General features: G+C 39.0%; 1 protein-coding gene across 2 annotated transcripts in view; it reads left to right on the forward strand.

The window, feature by feature from the left end:
* The window catches only part of APP (amyloid beta precursor protein), a 277963-nt gene that overhangs the window by 180582 nt on the left and 80526 nt on the right, over nt 1-16855 (forward strand). For both annotated transcript variants that reach the window (XM_029213882.1, XM_029213881.1), the window contains exons 9-11: nt 5507-5640; nt 10714-10788; nt 11495-11653. In XM_029213882.1, the coding sequence (XP_029069715.1) occupies nt 5507-5640; nt 10714-10788; nt 11495-11653 (368 nt within the window). The remainder of the gene's footprint in view (nt 1-5506; nt 5641-10713; nt 10789-11494; nt 11654-16855) is intronic.

Genomic DNA, 16855 nt, shown 5'->3' on the forward strand with positions numbered 1-16855 from the left:
GAACCCCTTACCAACTTCCTGCTACTTTTTCAAGCCACGCTCATCTTCATCTTTTACTCTTAAAAGATCATCTTCTGCTTTGTCCCTTAACAGACAGAACGATCCTTTTAAAACACATCACATCACATTTTTCTCTCCTCAAAACAATCCCTATGGGTTCCTGACAGCCTTTACCATGGCTTCAAGGCCCTTCATGATCTGTCCCTATTTCCTTTCTGCCTGTCTCACTGCTCTCTCCCTTGCTTCCTCTGCTCTGGTCACACAGACCTTGCTCATCTTGGAATTTTCCCGTTTCCAGGCATACTCACTTCCAAAGGCCTTTGTGCTAGTTTCTTCATTTGCCTGTTCTTCCAGCAGGTAACTGGGAAGTAAGGCTTCAGTTCAGCTCTTTGTCTAAACGTCACCTTCTCAATTAGACTGAGCCTGGCCACCTACTTACTGCTGCAGTGTCCCCCTTCCTTCCCCGGCACTCTTTTCTTAACCCTGATCTTTCTTTCTTTTTCTCCATAACACAAGTCACATTCTAACAATGTGATTTATTGTTGTCTTCGTGTGTGTGTGTTGTGTGTGTGTGTCCTGTTTGTTTCTCTCACTAGAATATAATTCCACCAGGACAAGTGTCTTTGTTTCACTCATTGGTTTCTGCCATATGCCTCACAGGTGCTAGGGGCTGTAATACCTGTTGATTTGGTGAAAGGAGGAATAAAGAAATGAACAAGCACACTCGAGGCATCAGAGTCTACATCCAAGCTGCTATGCAGCTCCTCAGATACCTCTGACCTCCCAGCATTGCAAAAAAGACAAAAGAGATGAGGCTTATATCAAAAGCATTAGTCATCCAGTTCACATTGAGGCAGTAACGTGCTATGAATTGGAACTGCGTTTCTGTTGCATGTTTTCATTTGGTATTACATTAGACACCCATTCTCAGTATTAAAAGGTCTATGTCTTAACTATATTCCATAAGGCTGTTATGAGACTAGACTAAGAAAATCAATATGAAGGTCATTTAAAAGTCAAAAGCCCATGCACCGTGATGGTGAGACTGCTGCTAATTATTTGCCAGCTGAAGAGGTCAAAACATAGAGCTTAAGATGTTGAAGTCTGGTTTTCTGCGGAAGGGTGAATAGACCCAGTGAGCCTGCTTGCAGGAGGTACAAAGGAACATGTTTGAGCTGAGGCCAGAGGCCAAAAGATCATTCAGATTCGAGCTCAGTGGGTTCTCTCTCCTGACCTGCTTCATAACCCTACTTCTGCCGCTGAAACGTTGGTTGGTGGTCATTTACCAGATAGCATTCAAGGCAGGAAACTGTTTGTTAGAAAATAGGCTGGCAGTTATCATAACAAAGCATATCTTTTGCCTGTACAGGTTGGTCATCAACAAACCAAACCCTTTCCAGTACCCCAGACATGTCGATGGATTAGCCCCTTACTGCTCTAAGTATTAACATTATAGCCTCTTCATGGTTTAGTCATCCTAAATTCAGACTTACTTGTGTGTGTCTGGGGATGTGAGTATGTTAAGTGACAGTATTTCCTTACTACACAATAAATGTATATAACAGGGTAATGTTTTCTCCTCCCCACCTGTTAAATGAGAACACATGTGAAGTGCCTAGCGCAGTAGACGCTAATGAAGGGAGGGTATTATTATTTGGCCAACCTGGAAATCTGAGCCTGTATCACAGTTTCTAAGGAACCTCAAAGGTCTCTGAACAGGATAACTGCTTTGTGCTTTTTGTTTAAAAAACACAACAAAAATAAACCCTCCTAAAACTCGATTTGTTTCTGCTTTCTAAGCAGTTTAAGTGACTCATGATATAGAGCTTCCTGTTCCTTTGTGCCCTGGAACATTCCTGACATGCCTTGAGCTGCTCCTTTCCCCAAAGCATGCACCTTGAAAGAGTAAGGGCGTTAGGGCACAGGTTTTCCTGCCCCTACCCACCCATCCTTGTTATCATGTCTCTGGCCTACCATGGTCATGATCACAAAATGCAGCCAGTCCTGCTATGACCATGTCTTTAGGATGTAGGAAAATTCGGGGAAATAGAAGCTGAGCTCTCTGCACAAACTTAAAACGTTTTCCCCTTTCTCCTCACCAGCTGCAAGGTAGTGATAATATACTAAATTCACTTTAAAGTATTAAGAAATACCATCATTCTTCTCTCTTTGGTCAGTGATCTAATTTGCTGATTGGTATGAATACGGGAAATTTTCAATTACTTAAACCAATTGAGATGGAGGGCTAGTATGAATGACTACAAAGTTTGAATTAAAAATTAAAAGAGGGCTTCCCTGGTGGCGCAGTGGTTGAGAGTCAGCCTGCCGATGCAGGGGACACGGGTTCGTGCCCCGGTCCGGGAAGATCCCACATGCCGCGGAGCGGCTGGGCCCGTGAGCCATGGCCGTTGAGCTTGCGCGTCCGGAGCCTGTGCTCCGCAACGGGAGAGGCCGCAGGGGTGAGAGGCCCGCGCACCGCAAAAAAAAAAAAAAAAAAAAAAAATAGAGATAGCTTGTCTTAAAGTCCTCAACTAAAGAAAGTATCAGGGGCCACTAACAAGGATTTACTGAGAAATATTTCTCAATTAAATGGAATAAATCTGTAATACAAGATTTGTATTTATTTCCTTGTTCCTAAAATGTAAGTTTTAATACTTAAAATATTCTTCATCCTGTTAAATATACCTCGCTTGTTCGGTTCTTTCTTATTGTTTTATTCTTAATATTGCAAAGCTACATTTCAACTTAGACTAATGAGATTATAGTGACTAGGATTTTAGTGTTTCTCTCCATAAACCAGTAGATTTGCAAATCACAGGAGTCGGAGAAAACCATAAAGTTGGAGAATCTTTCTACTTATACAGTAACTTCTACAATTTCAGTTTTCCAAAGAGTGTGCCATGCTATGGTTACAGCAACTTGATAGTTACCTTGATCTGTAAATATGACCCCAAACATTTATACCTTTTCATCTGTTCAAAATGTGAAATATAGTTTGCCTAATTATATCATTCTGCCAGATTGTCCTATGCCAAAAGAACTTTAACTTGTTCTCATTTGCTACCAGAAAAGATGAGAAAATGTTTAAAATCATGGGGAAAAATGCTAAATACCACTTCCATTTCAAGTGTGGACATGGTTAAGTTAAAAATACATGCATATTGAGTTGCTTAAGCTGATGCAGAAAAACATTTACCTTTGTTTTTTAACAAAAGAAAATTTTAATTGAAAATTTTTTTTCAGTCTTAAATATTAGGATACATTTTCAATAATTTCAGCCTTTTATGCAGGTCATACCAAAATTTTTTAGAAAAGTACCTATTACTTTTCCTATCCATGGTACTTCATGATACTGTGTGTAAGTCATTTTCAGTGGATGTGAAATAAAAGTAGCTCATTTTTCCTATGGTTAGGATAAGTGCTGAGATTTGAATTAGGATGCAATAATGAGCAAAGGAGGAGGGAAGGGTGCTAACATGAATGAAGTGCCATGTGTGCCACCCTTTCTGCAGGGTGACTACCACATGGTGTAGCTTCTCATTTTCCCAGCACTCCTAGTATGTTGGCCTGTTGTCACCACTTGATAGATGAATAAACTGGAACCTAGAGTGCTTAAGTTCCTTGCTCTGGGTCACAACTAACCTAAGATCAAGATGTTATTGAAATCAAGGTGTGCCTGATTACACAGTTCATGTTCTTTGCTTCTTTCTTTCTTTGTGCTGCTGAAATACACCTCCCCCTTGTCTATTTCACAGAACCCATGGGGGGGGGGGAGCAGATGTCTTTCAATAGGTATGCCCTGTGCCAATCCCAGACCAGTTGACTCAAAATCCCCTGGTATTTTGAAAGCAATTCCAGGAATATGCCCTGAAGTGAAGTATCCTTCCACTTCAGAGCAACGTCTGCATTGACAACTGCTTTTATTTTGTAAAGAAAGAATTATTAAACAGTGATTGAAGTAGAAGGGAAGAAATCCGAATGAATAGTTCTCTTTAAATTTATTATTTAATTATATAACAAGAAAGCTTTCTCGTTTTGGTTCAAATCTTGGAGCCTTCAGATTGGGAATTTTCAGATGTTTTCTTGAAACATGCGTAAAAGACACCTATCTTTACCGTTTAGTTTCAAAATGACCTAGCAATTAATTCTTCTCATTTAAGTTCTTTTGGGGTTATTGTATCTCAGATATCTTAGATGAGATTAGGGAAGAAGAATACTTAGAACACTGGAGATAGTTGAGTAATCTTTTGAATAAAACACATAAATTGATTCGACCTGAGAACATAGTGAAAACAAACACCTAATTTCATTTTTCTGGTTGAACATGCTTTTTTTTTGGCTGCATTGGGTCTTTGTTGCTGCTGCGCACGGGCTTTCTCTAGTTGTGGCGAACGGGGGCTGCTCTTTGTTGCGATGTGCAGGCTTCTCATTGTGGTGGCTTCTCTTGTTGTGGAGCATGGGCTCTAGGGCATGCAGGCTCAGTAGTTGTGGCGCATGGGCTTAGTTGCTCTGCAGCATGTGGGATCTTCCCGGACCAGGGATCAAACTCATGTCCCCTGCATTGGAAGGCAGATTCTTAACCACTGCGCCACCAGCGAAGTCCCCAGACATTCTTGTTTAAATCAAAATCTTGTTTTCTTTTCATGTTGTTGTTTTTTTTTTTTAATAAGCTCATAAATGCTCTGAATTCTCACTAGTCATTACTGATCTTTTGTAAAACTGCTGGTATAAGCATTATAAATCACTTGGCTCATGAGTTTCAGACATTTTTGCTTTATAGTACGCTCTTCAGTTGTATGGGTATTTATTTTTCCACATAATATAGCAGTATATGCTGCAATTCAGTAATACTGCTCAGCAGTATTAGTGGAATTCAAAATAGAAATCACTTTCCTTTTGACAACTAGTATAATGAATTGGTTGACTATTGCCAAATTTGTGAAGGCAGAAAGATCTTTTTGTAATTTCATAAATGAACTTGACATTTATGAGTTTTTTGGTACTGTTTCAAATACTGCTCACCAGCTATCTAAAATATATAGTGTAGGATTTATCTTTACTCTGAAGTGCATTTATTCTGCATAGGCTAATTTCGAGATTTCTTTGGGTTTTTCAGGAATCTTAAGGTGTGATATTGATACCACCATTTACTTTAAAGGTTACAAACATTAATCTAGCAAGGCATAGGTATTTGGTGCAACATGTGTGTATTAAACACCAACTGTTTTTACTCTATGCATGCTTGTTTTGCAAAGAATTTTAAATATAATACTGTAATCGCAAAATGGACTGTTTTCAAGATTTTCCTTCACCCTATCCTTGAAAGGGGGGAAAGACATCCTTACTGTGCTGCAAAATGTCTCGTGGTCTCTTAAACAGCATTAACATCTTGTATGTGCTTCTTTACTAAGTTCTTTGTTCTGGAATAAACGGAAAATAGGGCTTTCTTTGAAATGACTGGATAGTCTGTCACTCTCCTCAAGCCTTCTTTCCTTCTACTTTATAGTTCCTACAACAGCAGCCAGCACCCCTGACGCCGTTGACAAGTATCTCGAGACACCTGGAGATGAGAATGAACATGCCCATTTCCAGAAAGCCAAAGAGAGGCTCGAGGCCAAGCACCGCGAGAGGATGTCCCAGGTACATGTGAATTTCCATCCTTCAGTGGTACAATACTGGGGAAATCTGGATTTGCCTCTGCCTCAGAGTCTCCCCAGGGGCCCTATGGTTGATGAATGCCTAGGGGTGGGTAAGGCTCTAATTTTATCCAGATCTTAAAGACATAACATTTTAATTGTAAATGTTTTAAACAAGGGCACCGATTTGGGGCTTTTTGCATTCTCCCTGAACTTGCCACCTAGGAAAGACCCAGGTATAGTAAGTATAGTAAGATTTGATAAGCACAAATTAAGTTGTGTGTACACCTTTCTTGATGGTTTTGTCACTCTGTTTAGCGTAGTCCTGTAATGGTGTTGTAAATTAAAATCACTTAAAATGTTCGTTAGCAAAGATGAATATTTTTGTATGGAATACCAAATTATGAAAACTTTGAACCTAACATTTCTTACCGAGTTAATTCATAGGACTGTAGGAGCTTAAAACCAAAGTGAACCATAATGATCATTTCATCTAGTCCCATAAATGACAGATAATGAAGTAAACTTTCAAGCGTTTAGCTTCCCACTCTAGAACAAAGCAATATAAGTAACACAGAGAGGCATTTGGAACCCAAGCCTTTCTTGCTCCTAGTACAATGCTCTTTTCACTACATTGTGCTACAAATCCTGTTTTTCTAAATCATGTTCTTTATGAAACAAAAAATTGTTTCCAAAACAACTAATTTACATGTAATAATACCAACTACAATTTAAGTTATGCCTGCTACCAGGTGCTAGATGTTGTATTAGAGGTAGATAATACTGAGGATTTTAGTCCTTTTTCAGATTCTTTTTTTTTTTTTTTTTTTAACGTGGACCATTTCTAAAGTCTTTATTGAATTTGTTACAATATTGCTTCTGTTTTATGTTTCGTTTTTTGGCCCTGAGGCATGTGGGACCTTAGCTCCCCAACCAGGGATCAAACCCGCACCCACTGCATTGGAAGGCGAAGTCTATAACCACTAGACTGCCAGGGAAGTTCCCTTTCTCAGATTCTTTATTCATTCGTTCAGTCATTCAACAAATATGTATCCATCACTTACTTGCCAATCACCGTTCCAACTCATAGCCTATACCCTGAAGAGTGAACATGAAGAAATAATAGGAAAAGTCAGATTCAAGGAAACATAACTGAGTGAATGAAGAAAGAAAAATAGGGTTTTCCTTTAGGAAAGATACACACAATATGTAATCACTGTAGAGAAGGAGTAGGACGGCTATCAGCTGCCATACTTACTGCCACTGAAAAGGCATCTTTTAAACTTAAATCCTGTCTCACTACTTGTTTCTGAAGCTCTCAGAACCTTGTTATTGCCCACAAAATCCATTTGTGGGACAATGAAGTCCCCAAAAAGAAAAATAGCAAAATAAACACTGAACGCTCAGCTTGGCATTTCCAGTGCCTGCCCCCTCACCCAACCTCCTGCACCCCAAATCCAGTCATCTTACTTCCTCTCCCACCTCAACTGCTACCGTCAGTGGTTTAAGGGCAGCCTTAAACCACTCTGCTCAACGTATGCTAAACCCATCACGGCCTCTCTCTGCTCTCAGCATTGATCTCTGGAAAGGTGTCCCACTCTTCTTCACGCTGGCACATCTCAGCCATTCCTTACACTCACGTAGTCCTCAGAGTGAGACAAGCAGTCACTGCTCTTTTGCATTTAACTAAATACTTGCTCACCAGTCTTATTCCTCCAGCTGGATTGTAAACGTTTAGTCCCTATACATTTATATAAGTACCTTCCTAACCTTGCATTTCTATCTTGAACCCACTTAGTCATTATTTTTTTAAAAAATACAGATTCTGAATTTTTTCCATTATTTATTGGTCATTTTGAGCCTGTTAATAGCACTGATTTTAACTACTCTTTCAGATATTATAGATCTGTCCTAGAATAGTAACTTTATTTTAGTGCACCTATTTAAGCCATGACTTAGTTCATATATGTTTTAATGGACTTTCTTCACCTTTTAGTTACTACCTATATCTGAGATAATTTAAAGAATGTTATCCTGGAGCAGAGAATGTTGTCTCTTAGATTCCAGGGATCATAGACGTATGAGATGCTTGAGATCAACATTTACCATCATAATCTATGGTACTGAATTCTGGAGACTGTTTGAACTTGCCTGCCTCTTAAATCTCTCTGTATTACTTGTCATTTTCTCTGCATGAAACAGCAAAGTCTTTGAATATAAATCCTGATGATACTGATACTTTCATGCATGCAGTGGAAAATTGCTTTATAAGACTATATGGGGCCACTGTGAAGTCTAGATCCTGAGAATTTTTAATTTAAAAATTTCATCTTTTAAAATGATTTTTATTACAGTTTTTTTTATTATTTGTTTTCTTACGATACAGAGAATTTGGGGCTTTTGTTGTTGCTGGGGCTCATAACTCTGAACTTACAGATTTCTGTTGTTCTATGTTATGAATAGTATCTAGCAAATACAAGAAGGTGCACGATCATTTATTCCATATGATTTTAACAGTTTTACTATATCCTTAAAGTAAGGTTCTTCAAAATGGAAGTTGACCTTTCTCTACATTTATTATTTTTACAATAGAAGCATCAACATCTTAGGAATGGCCTTTTCTCCTGTCACCAAATATAAATAAACTTAGCTCACCTGTTGGATTTGCCATTTTATAATGGCTAATTGGGCCACAGGGGACAAAAGCATGGTCTTTAGAGCCACAGAGATCTTGGTTTATATCCTTCCTTCTCCATTTTTTTCCTGCATAACTTTGAGCAGGTAACTTAACCTGATCCATAAAAATGGGGATGGCCGGGCTTCCCTGGTGGCGCAGTGGTTGAGAGTCCGCCTGCCGATGCGGGGAACACGGGTTCGTGCCCCGGTTCCGGGAGGATCCCACGTGCCGTGGAGAGGCTGGGCCCGTGAGCCGTGGCCGCTGAGCCTGCGCGTCCGGAGCCTGTGCTCCGCAACGGGAGAGGCCACAACAGTGAGAGGCCTGCGTACCGCAAAAACAAACAAAAAAATGGGGATGGCCAAGGCTAATCTCATGTGAGAAATCAATTAAAGGAGAGAGATTTTGGAAAGCTCTTAATACTGGATCTGGTATTTAGCAGGTCAGAAGTGATGCACTCTATTATCAGTGGACCTCAGTGGAAGCCATTGTTCAAAGGGAGATGTTGAGCCCACAGTGTGTGTTTATCTTTCAGTAAGTAGGCCTAGCATGATGGTGTAGGTGAATTGTTTTATTTGGAAGGATGGAGGATATTATTAAATTGCTCTGAAAATCAAAATTTTATTTCATTTCTATAGGAATGCTTATTTTCAATGCATTAGCTAAATAAATCTCCTTAATTTATTCCATGGATTCCCCTGCTCAAAGATGAAAGATCTGAATATACAAAGGAAGATGGTAAAGATTTAAATGTAATGCAGGAAATCAGTTTTTCACATTCCAATAAGACATCTGACTTCTGTCTCAAACTAATTTTGAGATTCCTTACCTGAAGAATTTGTGGTAGAATACCGCCACTATGAACATTTTCGAAGCAGGAAATTCAAATATTTTTATTTCAAGGCTTATCACATCTGTAAAGCAAAAATAGTCTTCAGTAGCCCCCATCTCACAGGTGCTCTTCATTAACTCTTGGACCCACCGAAGCATCTGGGGCAATATGTTTCTTTTCCTTCTATATCCTGTTCTTGTTCATAGCAGCTGCACATTTTCCCCAATTTTGCTGTGAATGTGTTAGATTATTTCTTATTTGCTCTTCACTTGTAACAGAGAATTCATTCCATTCTTTTTTCTCCATAATTTCATGCACACAACATGGGGAGGCTTGTCTTGTACTTTATACAGTGGATCGATGCTAACTGACAATGAAGTATCTAATTAAAAACTGACATGATGATGTGATGTGATATTCTCACAGAACTTCTCTATCAGTAGTTACTTATGCCAAGCTTCAAGGATGTCTGAAAACAATCAGTTCCTTAGGAATAAATACCTGTAAATAACAGACTCTTATAATACAGAAATCAGGGTTTCTTGCGCTTTGTATGTCCACAAAGTATGCAAGTAAACAGCTGTCAACAGACCATTATTTTGTTTACTGGATCTTTCTGTTCTTTATATTACCTTGCTCAGGTATGAGCTACACTTAAAAAAAAAAAACTACTTGATAGTGAGTAGTACACTTGAAAAGGAAAAGGAAGCTGTAAGTGGTAAGAATCAAATATCGTTTCCTTTCAGCAGCATCCACAGCTGCAGACTTTTCCTCTTTGCATTCAGATCAGTGAGTGAACTTCTCTCAGAGAAATCCTGAGTGAACATCATGGATGAGAAGAGGACGTCTTATTTTCCTACAAAACAGATTAGCCTGGTTACCTAATTAGTGTTACTTACCAAGAATACTTTTTGCTACATTCAGAACATTATAATGTGTACTGTCTTGGAATTTTTGGAGGAATTTAGAGTATTCTTTGCTGTTGGCGAGGCAAGTTGACAAGCAAAATGTTCTAATTGCCCGTCAGTTCTTCAGTGGGGTGGATCTTAGGATTTCTGACAACTGAAATCTTCTTTTCCTTCCTCTATTATATACTTCTTGGTACTGTGCTCATGGCATGTTTACACATGCATAAAGTGTTATATATGCTTTTTCCCCCTTCGTACTGTTTGAATTTTTATAACTTGCTTTCACAAAAGACTAAAACCAACGTGTTCAATTTAATGTTGGAAGAACTTGTACAGGTAATATATGCCTTTTATGAATCGTTGACATTTGTGCACATCAAATAAAATGACTTTCAGCTATTTCTGAAAGTAATAGAAAAGGAGAAAGACAACTTGGTTTCAAAGGGCCATATAAAGGTGAACATTTATGTTTACTGTGCTGCTGTGGTAGAGTACATACATCTTAGTGAGAGGTCAAATATTATTGAGCTAGGAATGGAACGTGATCATATTTTTCATGTTTAAAATGTCAAATGTAGAAAAAAAAAAACACCGTGATCTAGCTCATTAAATCTATATTTGAAGAAAGAACTGATGGTTTTAAATGATTTCTTCCTTTTGTAGGTCATGAGAGAGTGGGAAGAGGCAGAGCGTCAAGCAAAGAACTTGCCTAAAGCTGATAAGAAAGCAGTGATCCAGGTAAACCCTGAGTCCATCCTCCACCAAGCATCATACCCTCGTTGATGTAGTGCCTGCACCTTTTCAAGCATCTGCTGGAACCGCATGCCTGATCGTTCATATTTCTCTCAACTTGGACTACTGCTCATCATTGTCTAACAATTCAGTTGCTTAAACCCTGCCTTACTTTTGCTCCCAATTAGCTCATTATAATTCATTTCTTTAAAACTCACATTGTTACTTAAAGTCTAATTTTTATCAGCAATATATCTTTCTGGTTGCCATAATCTTCTGCTACTTCTTCCCCGTGGCAAATTTACATGATAATTTGAATTTTTGACTGGAACCACTCTGAGAATTACCTTCAGTAAACCATGAGGTTATCATGATCATTTTCTTAAAGTTCTTTGAGTAAGAGAGGACTTTCATAAATATTCATGTAATTTAGAGTTTCAAGAGGATATACATTTATTCTACCTTACGGTTAGTCAAATCAGTTTTCAGTGACCATATAAAATAATGATTTACATTGAGAAATTAGGTCTGGGGATGAAAAGCAGGGAAATGGAGGGGAACCCATAAAACATGCTGAATTAGTCAAAATGTTGGAATGACTGAAGTCTTTGAACACAACAAAGTATGATATCCCTTTTAAAAGACTTGAATTTGCTGCTCCGTCCTATTTGTCTGGTTCCCGATTGTCACGTGCCTCTGTTTGCGACGGCAGCATTTCCAGGAAAAGGTGGAATCTCTGGAGCAGGAAGCAGCCAACGAGAGACAGCAGTTGGTGGAGACGCACATGGCCAGAGTGGAAGCCATGCTCAATGACCGCCGCCGCCTGGCCCTGGAGAATTACATCACCGCTCTGCAGGCTGTGCCGCCTCGGGTAGGCTTCCCTTCACAGCTCAGGGCACAGCAGCCAGGAGGCATGGGGACACTGGGGACTGAAGGCCATAAGAAAGAAATCGGGAGAAGTTTCTAAGAGCACCATTATTCACAGGTTCAACCTCAGTCTGTTTTATCTTGAAGGTTAAAGGGTCACAGAGCAGCTGCCTCCATAGTGCCATCTCTGCACAGTAGACACACCTTTCCACCGAGGAGTCAGACAGGCTTCCTGGGGACTCACAGTGCAAGACCTGATTTGAGTTGATATCCCTGGATGGTGACAGTTCATGATATAGTTGAAGTCGGGGAACCACAAGAGCTGGAAGGAATTTAGGTGTAACCTAGCCCAGCCCCCTTATCATGCGATGTGACTGAGATCAAGAAAAGCTGAGATTTGGCTGGGTTATAAGGATTTTTACTGGAAAAATAGGAACTAGAACTGAAATTTCCTGCTGAGAGCAGCAGCCATATTCTCTGGGGATAGGAGCCCTATTTTGGTCATGACGTCCACAGCAAAGGGGTTTATTTGTGGTATTCAGGGATAAATGCCCAGAAAGGCTTACCAAGCACTGCAAGCATAGGCTTCACGGGAGAGCTTACTTTGGATGTAAGGAACATTCTGAGCATGAGTGTGTGTACGTCATGTCCGCTTGTTCTATCCATTACTGAGTGAGGAATATTGAAATCTCCAACTATAATTGTGGATTGGACTCTTCCTCATGTGATACCCTCAGGTTTTGCTTTGTGTATTTTGAGGCTCTGTTCTTAGGTGCATAAACATTCAGTGTTGTTATGTCCTCTCTACCCCCCTTATCATTATGAAATGTCCTTCTTTATCCCTAGTAATATGTTTTGCTCTAAAATTACTGTGTTTGATATTAATTAAGCTACTCTAGCTTTCTTTTAATGTATCATAGTGTATCATTTTTCCATCCTTGTGTGGCCTCTCCTGTTGTGGCGCACAGGCTCCGGACGTGCAGGCTCAGCGGCCATGGGTCACAGGCCCAGCCACTCCGTGGCATGTGGGATCTTTCCGGACCGGGGCACGAACCCGTGTCCCCTGTATCGGCAGGCGGATTCTCAACCACTGCGCCACCAGGGAAGCCCCATCCTTGTGTTTTTGTTTAACCTATTTGTTTATATTTGAAGTACATTTCTTCTAGGCAGCATATACTTGGGTCTTGCCCTTTAATTAAGAAGACCATTTAATGAAGTTATTGATATGATTATGCCTAAATCCATCATCATGCTATTTGTTTTCTAGTTGTCTCGTCTGTTCCTCGTTCCCCCCTTTTTTTCTGCTACCTTTTGGATTAACTGAATATATTTTATGATTCTATTTTGTGTCCTTTGGCTTTTACCTTTAACTCTTTATTATTTTAATGTTTGATTTAGAGTTTGTAGAAAACATCTTTAACTTTTCACACTGGTATTATACCAGTACAAATGATGTTATACCACTTCCCTTATATTACAAGAACCTTACAGTAAGGTACTTCCATTTCCCGTTTCCTACTCTTTGGGCTGTTGTTGTCATACTTTTTCCATACTACATTACTGTTATTTTTTAAACAGTCAGTTATCTTTTAAAGAGTTAAATAATAAGAAAAATATTTACTTACCTATATATTTACCATTTCTGGTGTTCTTTGTTCCTTGTGTAGGTCCATCTGGAATCATTTTTCTTCTACCCAGAGGACTTCCTTTAGATTTTATTTTAATGCATTTAGATTCGTAAAGAATTCTTTGTGCTTGGGTATGCCTGAAAATATCCTTATTTCACCTTTCCTTTAAAAGACATTTTTACTGGGATAGAATTCTGAGTTGAAGTTTTTCTTCAATTGCCTTGATGTTGATGCTCCATTGTCTTCTTATTTGCATTGTTTGCAACAAAAATACTTATATCATCCTTTTCTTTATGTCTCTGTAAGTAATATATCTTTTTTTTTATCTGGTTGCTTTTAGGGTTTTTTCCTTTATCACTAGTTTTGAGCAATTTGATTATGATGTGTCCTGGTATATTTCAACCTGCCATTAATCCCCTCTGGCTGTTTTTCATATCATACATTATAGTTTTCATGTCTAGAATTTTAATCTGGATTTTTGTATGTTTGTTTCATATTTTCCATATCTTTACTTAATTTTTGAACTTTTGGAATTTTGTTATTGGCTTTCCGGCATTGTGAAGTTCACCTTGTTGAGTGCTGAGTATTTTTGGATACCTATTACTATTCCTGAGCTTTGTTCTGTAATGTAGTAAATTACTTGGAAACAGAGTAGTTATCAACCTGTGGCTAGTGATTCCTCAATCCTGAAGCAAGATCCTTCTGAGTAATCTACCATGAATGTTGAGTTTTTCCATCTAGATCATGGAAACAAGTACTATTTCTCACCCTGTGTGAACACCAGACACTGTTACCGCTAATCCTTTTAGGTGATTTTTTTCCCATGGCCTCATGTTTCTTTCATGTGTGTGCATTGATCATTAGTCAGCTGTGTTCTCATAGGGTATCATCTCCAGTTTCTCTCTCTGAGCAACTCCTTCCTCTCCAGTATTTTTTCCTGTGACTGCCAGCCACCTCCGTCTCTTCAGACTCTCACCCCATATCCTCAGCTCTCTGGAATCTCCCAGGCTCTGACTGGGTTCCCACGCCTGGAGCCACAGCCTGGAAACTCAAGGCAGTAAGCTTGGGCAGTTGTAGAGTTCACAATATTTGTTTCTTATTTCTCAGTGGTCTATCCTTCACCTGGCATCTGATATCTTACAGAAATATAGTCCTGTATAGTTTGTCCATTTTTTGGTGGTTACTGGCAGCAGGGTTAATCTAGTTTCCACTACTTATCTTGGCTGGAAGTGGCAGTCTGTGTGTACACTATGTAACTAAACCAAAAAAACACCCACTTGCACTGATTCTCCTCATCATTTTGATTTTTCTTTCTATACTAAGGTTCAGAGCAGAAAGCTCTGAGGAACCGTAAGAGAGCTCTGGTACTCTTCCAGATGGCGAAATAGTATTGACCCTGTTTTACCAATGACGTCACTGAGATTGAGTGGCTAGTTCAGGGTGACACCACTAGTAATGGACAGGGTGGAGCTGTGAGTCACAGGTGACCACCGCAGGGCCTTCTACCAGACCAGGCTTCCTCTCGGAACAGAAAGCTTTTGAAAAAGAATATTCACATTAGCATTTTCATTTTCTCTTCAGAAAAACATCTGTCCTGGCACTGTTCAGTAAAATTATGTTTATGTATCTGGAGAATGAGTTCCTTGGTTACTGTCTTTTTTTTAACAGGACTTTATTTTGGGGTGTGGGGCCATCAGCATCATTTGCCAGAGCAAGGCAGGGTGGTGGGCGTTGAGACCAGAATCTGAACAGCTGACATTTAGTGAAGTGTTCCAGCTAAAAGTCCGATTTCTGAAGTAAGATCTTTGCTAAATGGCATTGATAGAGCTAAAAGTAAGATGAGGACTGAATGGAGTCTTCAACAAATGCATATTTCAGATCTTTCAGTTCAGTCCCATCAGCCATCACAGGAAAGACAGTGACAAGAGTAATGTTTGCCAAAGCTTCTTGTGTTATCAAAGGGGATAATTTCAGATTTGGTCATAATCATGCTTGCCCAGAGTCAGGTGATCACGCCGTGTAGAATTAGACAACATGTTTATTTGAAATAAAAATTTTAAATTGGATTAAGAAGAACTATTTAACTGTCAAAAAATCAGATATTTGTTGATTGATCCAAGGATTCACGTTGAATTCTTACCTAGAAATGCATAAAACTCTCCCATCTAATAAAAACTGGGACTGGGTAGTTACAGGCATGCAATCTTGGCATTACCTGCCATTTTTGTTAAGTTATTGTCTTTGTGGGTTTTATTTGAATTTTAATGTATAGCTTGACATGGCACTTAGCTCCACACTTTGGAAAATGCGAGAAAATTCTAAATCCCTTCTTGAGGGCTTTTACATATTGCTGTTGAAAGACATAAATCAGAAGCTTGCCAGTAGCTCTCTGAGAAAGGTCATGTCTTGTATTGGAGCCATAAATAAGTATTTCTGAAATCTCCCTCATACTTACACAGTGCCGGAAATACAAAATATTTACTCAATGTTAGCTGAATATAAGAAAATGAATTAGTCAGGTGTTTTTTCTGTTGATTCTGTAGCTGATAATCACGTCAGAACAACTATCCCCTTAACCCTGACCACTTTTGCCAAATAGTCCCCAACTTCACAAACAGGAATCTGGAGCAACGTGGATTGTTTATACAGTCTCTTTGAAGCTTAGGTTTAATCCATGCTTTCATTTTTTTTTTAAACCCAAGCTTGGAAGTATGATGTGATGATGTTTTTGTGCAGCTGGAATTCCTTGGTCTACCACGAATTTCATTTGTGAGTCCCTGTGTCTGTGTGTGCTTTATGTTCCAAATTTCCTTTTTGATGAATTACATTCCTACTGGCTGATACACTGAATGGCCAACCTAGAAGTGCATTGTTTGAATCATATTTAGAATTTTTATATACGTATATACTTCACATATTACAATTGTTAAAACAGTCTCTCCATGTCCGTCCATCCTCTTCCCCCCTCTCTCAACCCCCAGGAATAAAAAAATTAGAATGCAGTTGTGTCTTTGCACTAGGATAAACTCTTAATCTGTAGAGGGCTAGTAACTCTTCTAAGGACCAGCTCTTCAAAATTTTCACTTCTCTAAAAGTTTCCTTGGAAAAATAAAGGAGTTACACTTTTTTTTTTCCAGAAAAGTTAAAGTCTTCTCCAAAGTGGCATCACACATGGTTAAACTTCTATCACCCTTGGAGGCCTTTAAGCTACTAAACATAAGTACTGCTTTAAACTAAATTATCATCACAAAACACAGGACTTTGGCTTCTTACTTTCACAGAGCTCAAATTGATGCAACTCATGAAATAATGAGTTAAATACTATCTGAGCCTTCCCTCCTGTAACTGGCAAGGTCTACTTCATAGATGGAGAAAAGATTATGCTATTGCCTGACTGTTCAACATTCTGTGTAATCTGAAGAGAAACTATACTTAAGTGGGATCCCATATAGATAAACCAAAGGCTGCATAGGAATTTCTGTTTAAAATAAACTTTCCATTGTAGGCTTAGGTCTGGAAAAATTTAGGAGCTGGAGTAAGAACTGAAATGTTTTAAAGATAAGAGACAAAAAGCCAAA

The sequence above is a fragment of the Monodon monoceros genome, unplaced genomic scaffold (assembly GCF_005190385.1).
Source record: "Monodon monoceros isolate NGI ecotype Baffin Bay Population unplaced genomic scaffold, NGI_Narwhal_1 Super_Scaffold_11, whole genome shotgun sequence".
Lineage (NCBI taxonomy): Eukaryota > Metazoa > Chordata > Mammalia > Artiodactyla > Monodontidae > Monodon > Monodon monoceros.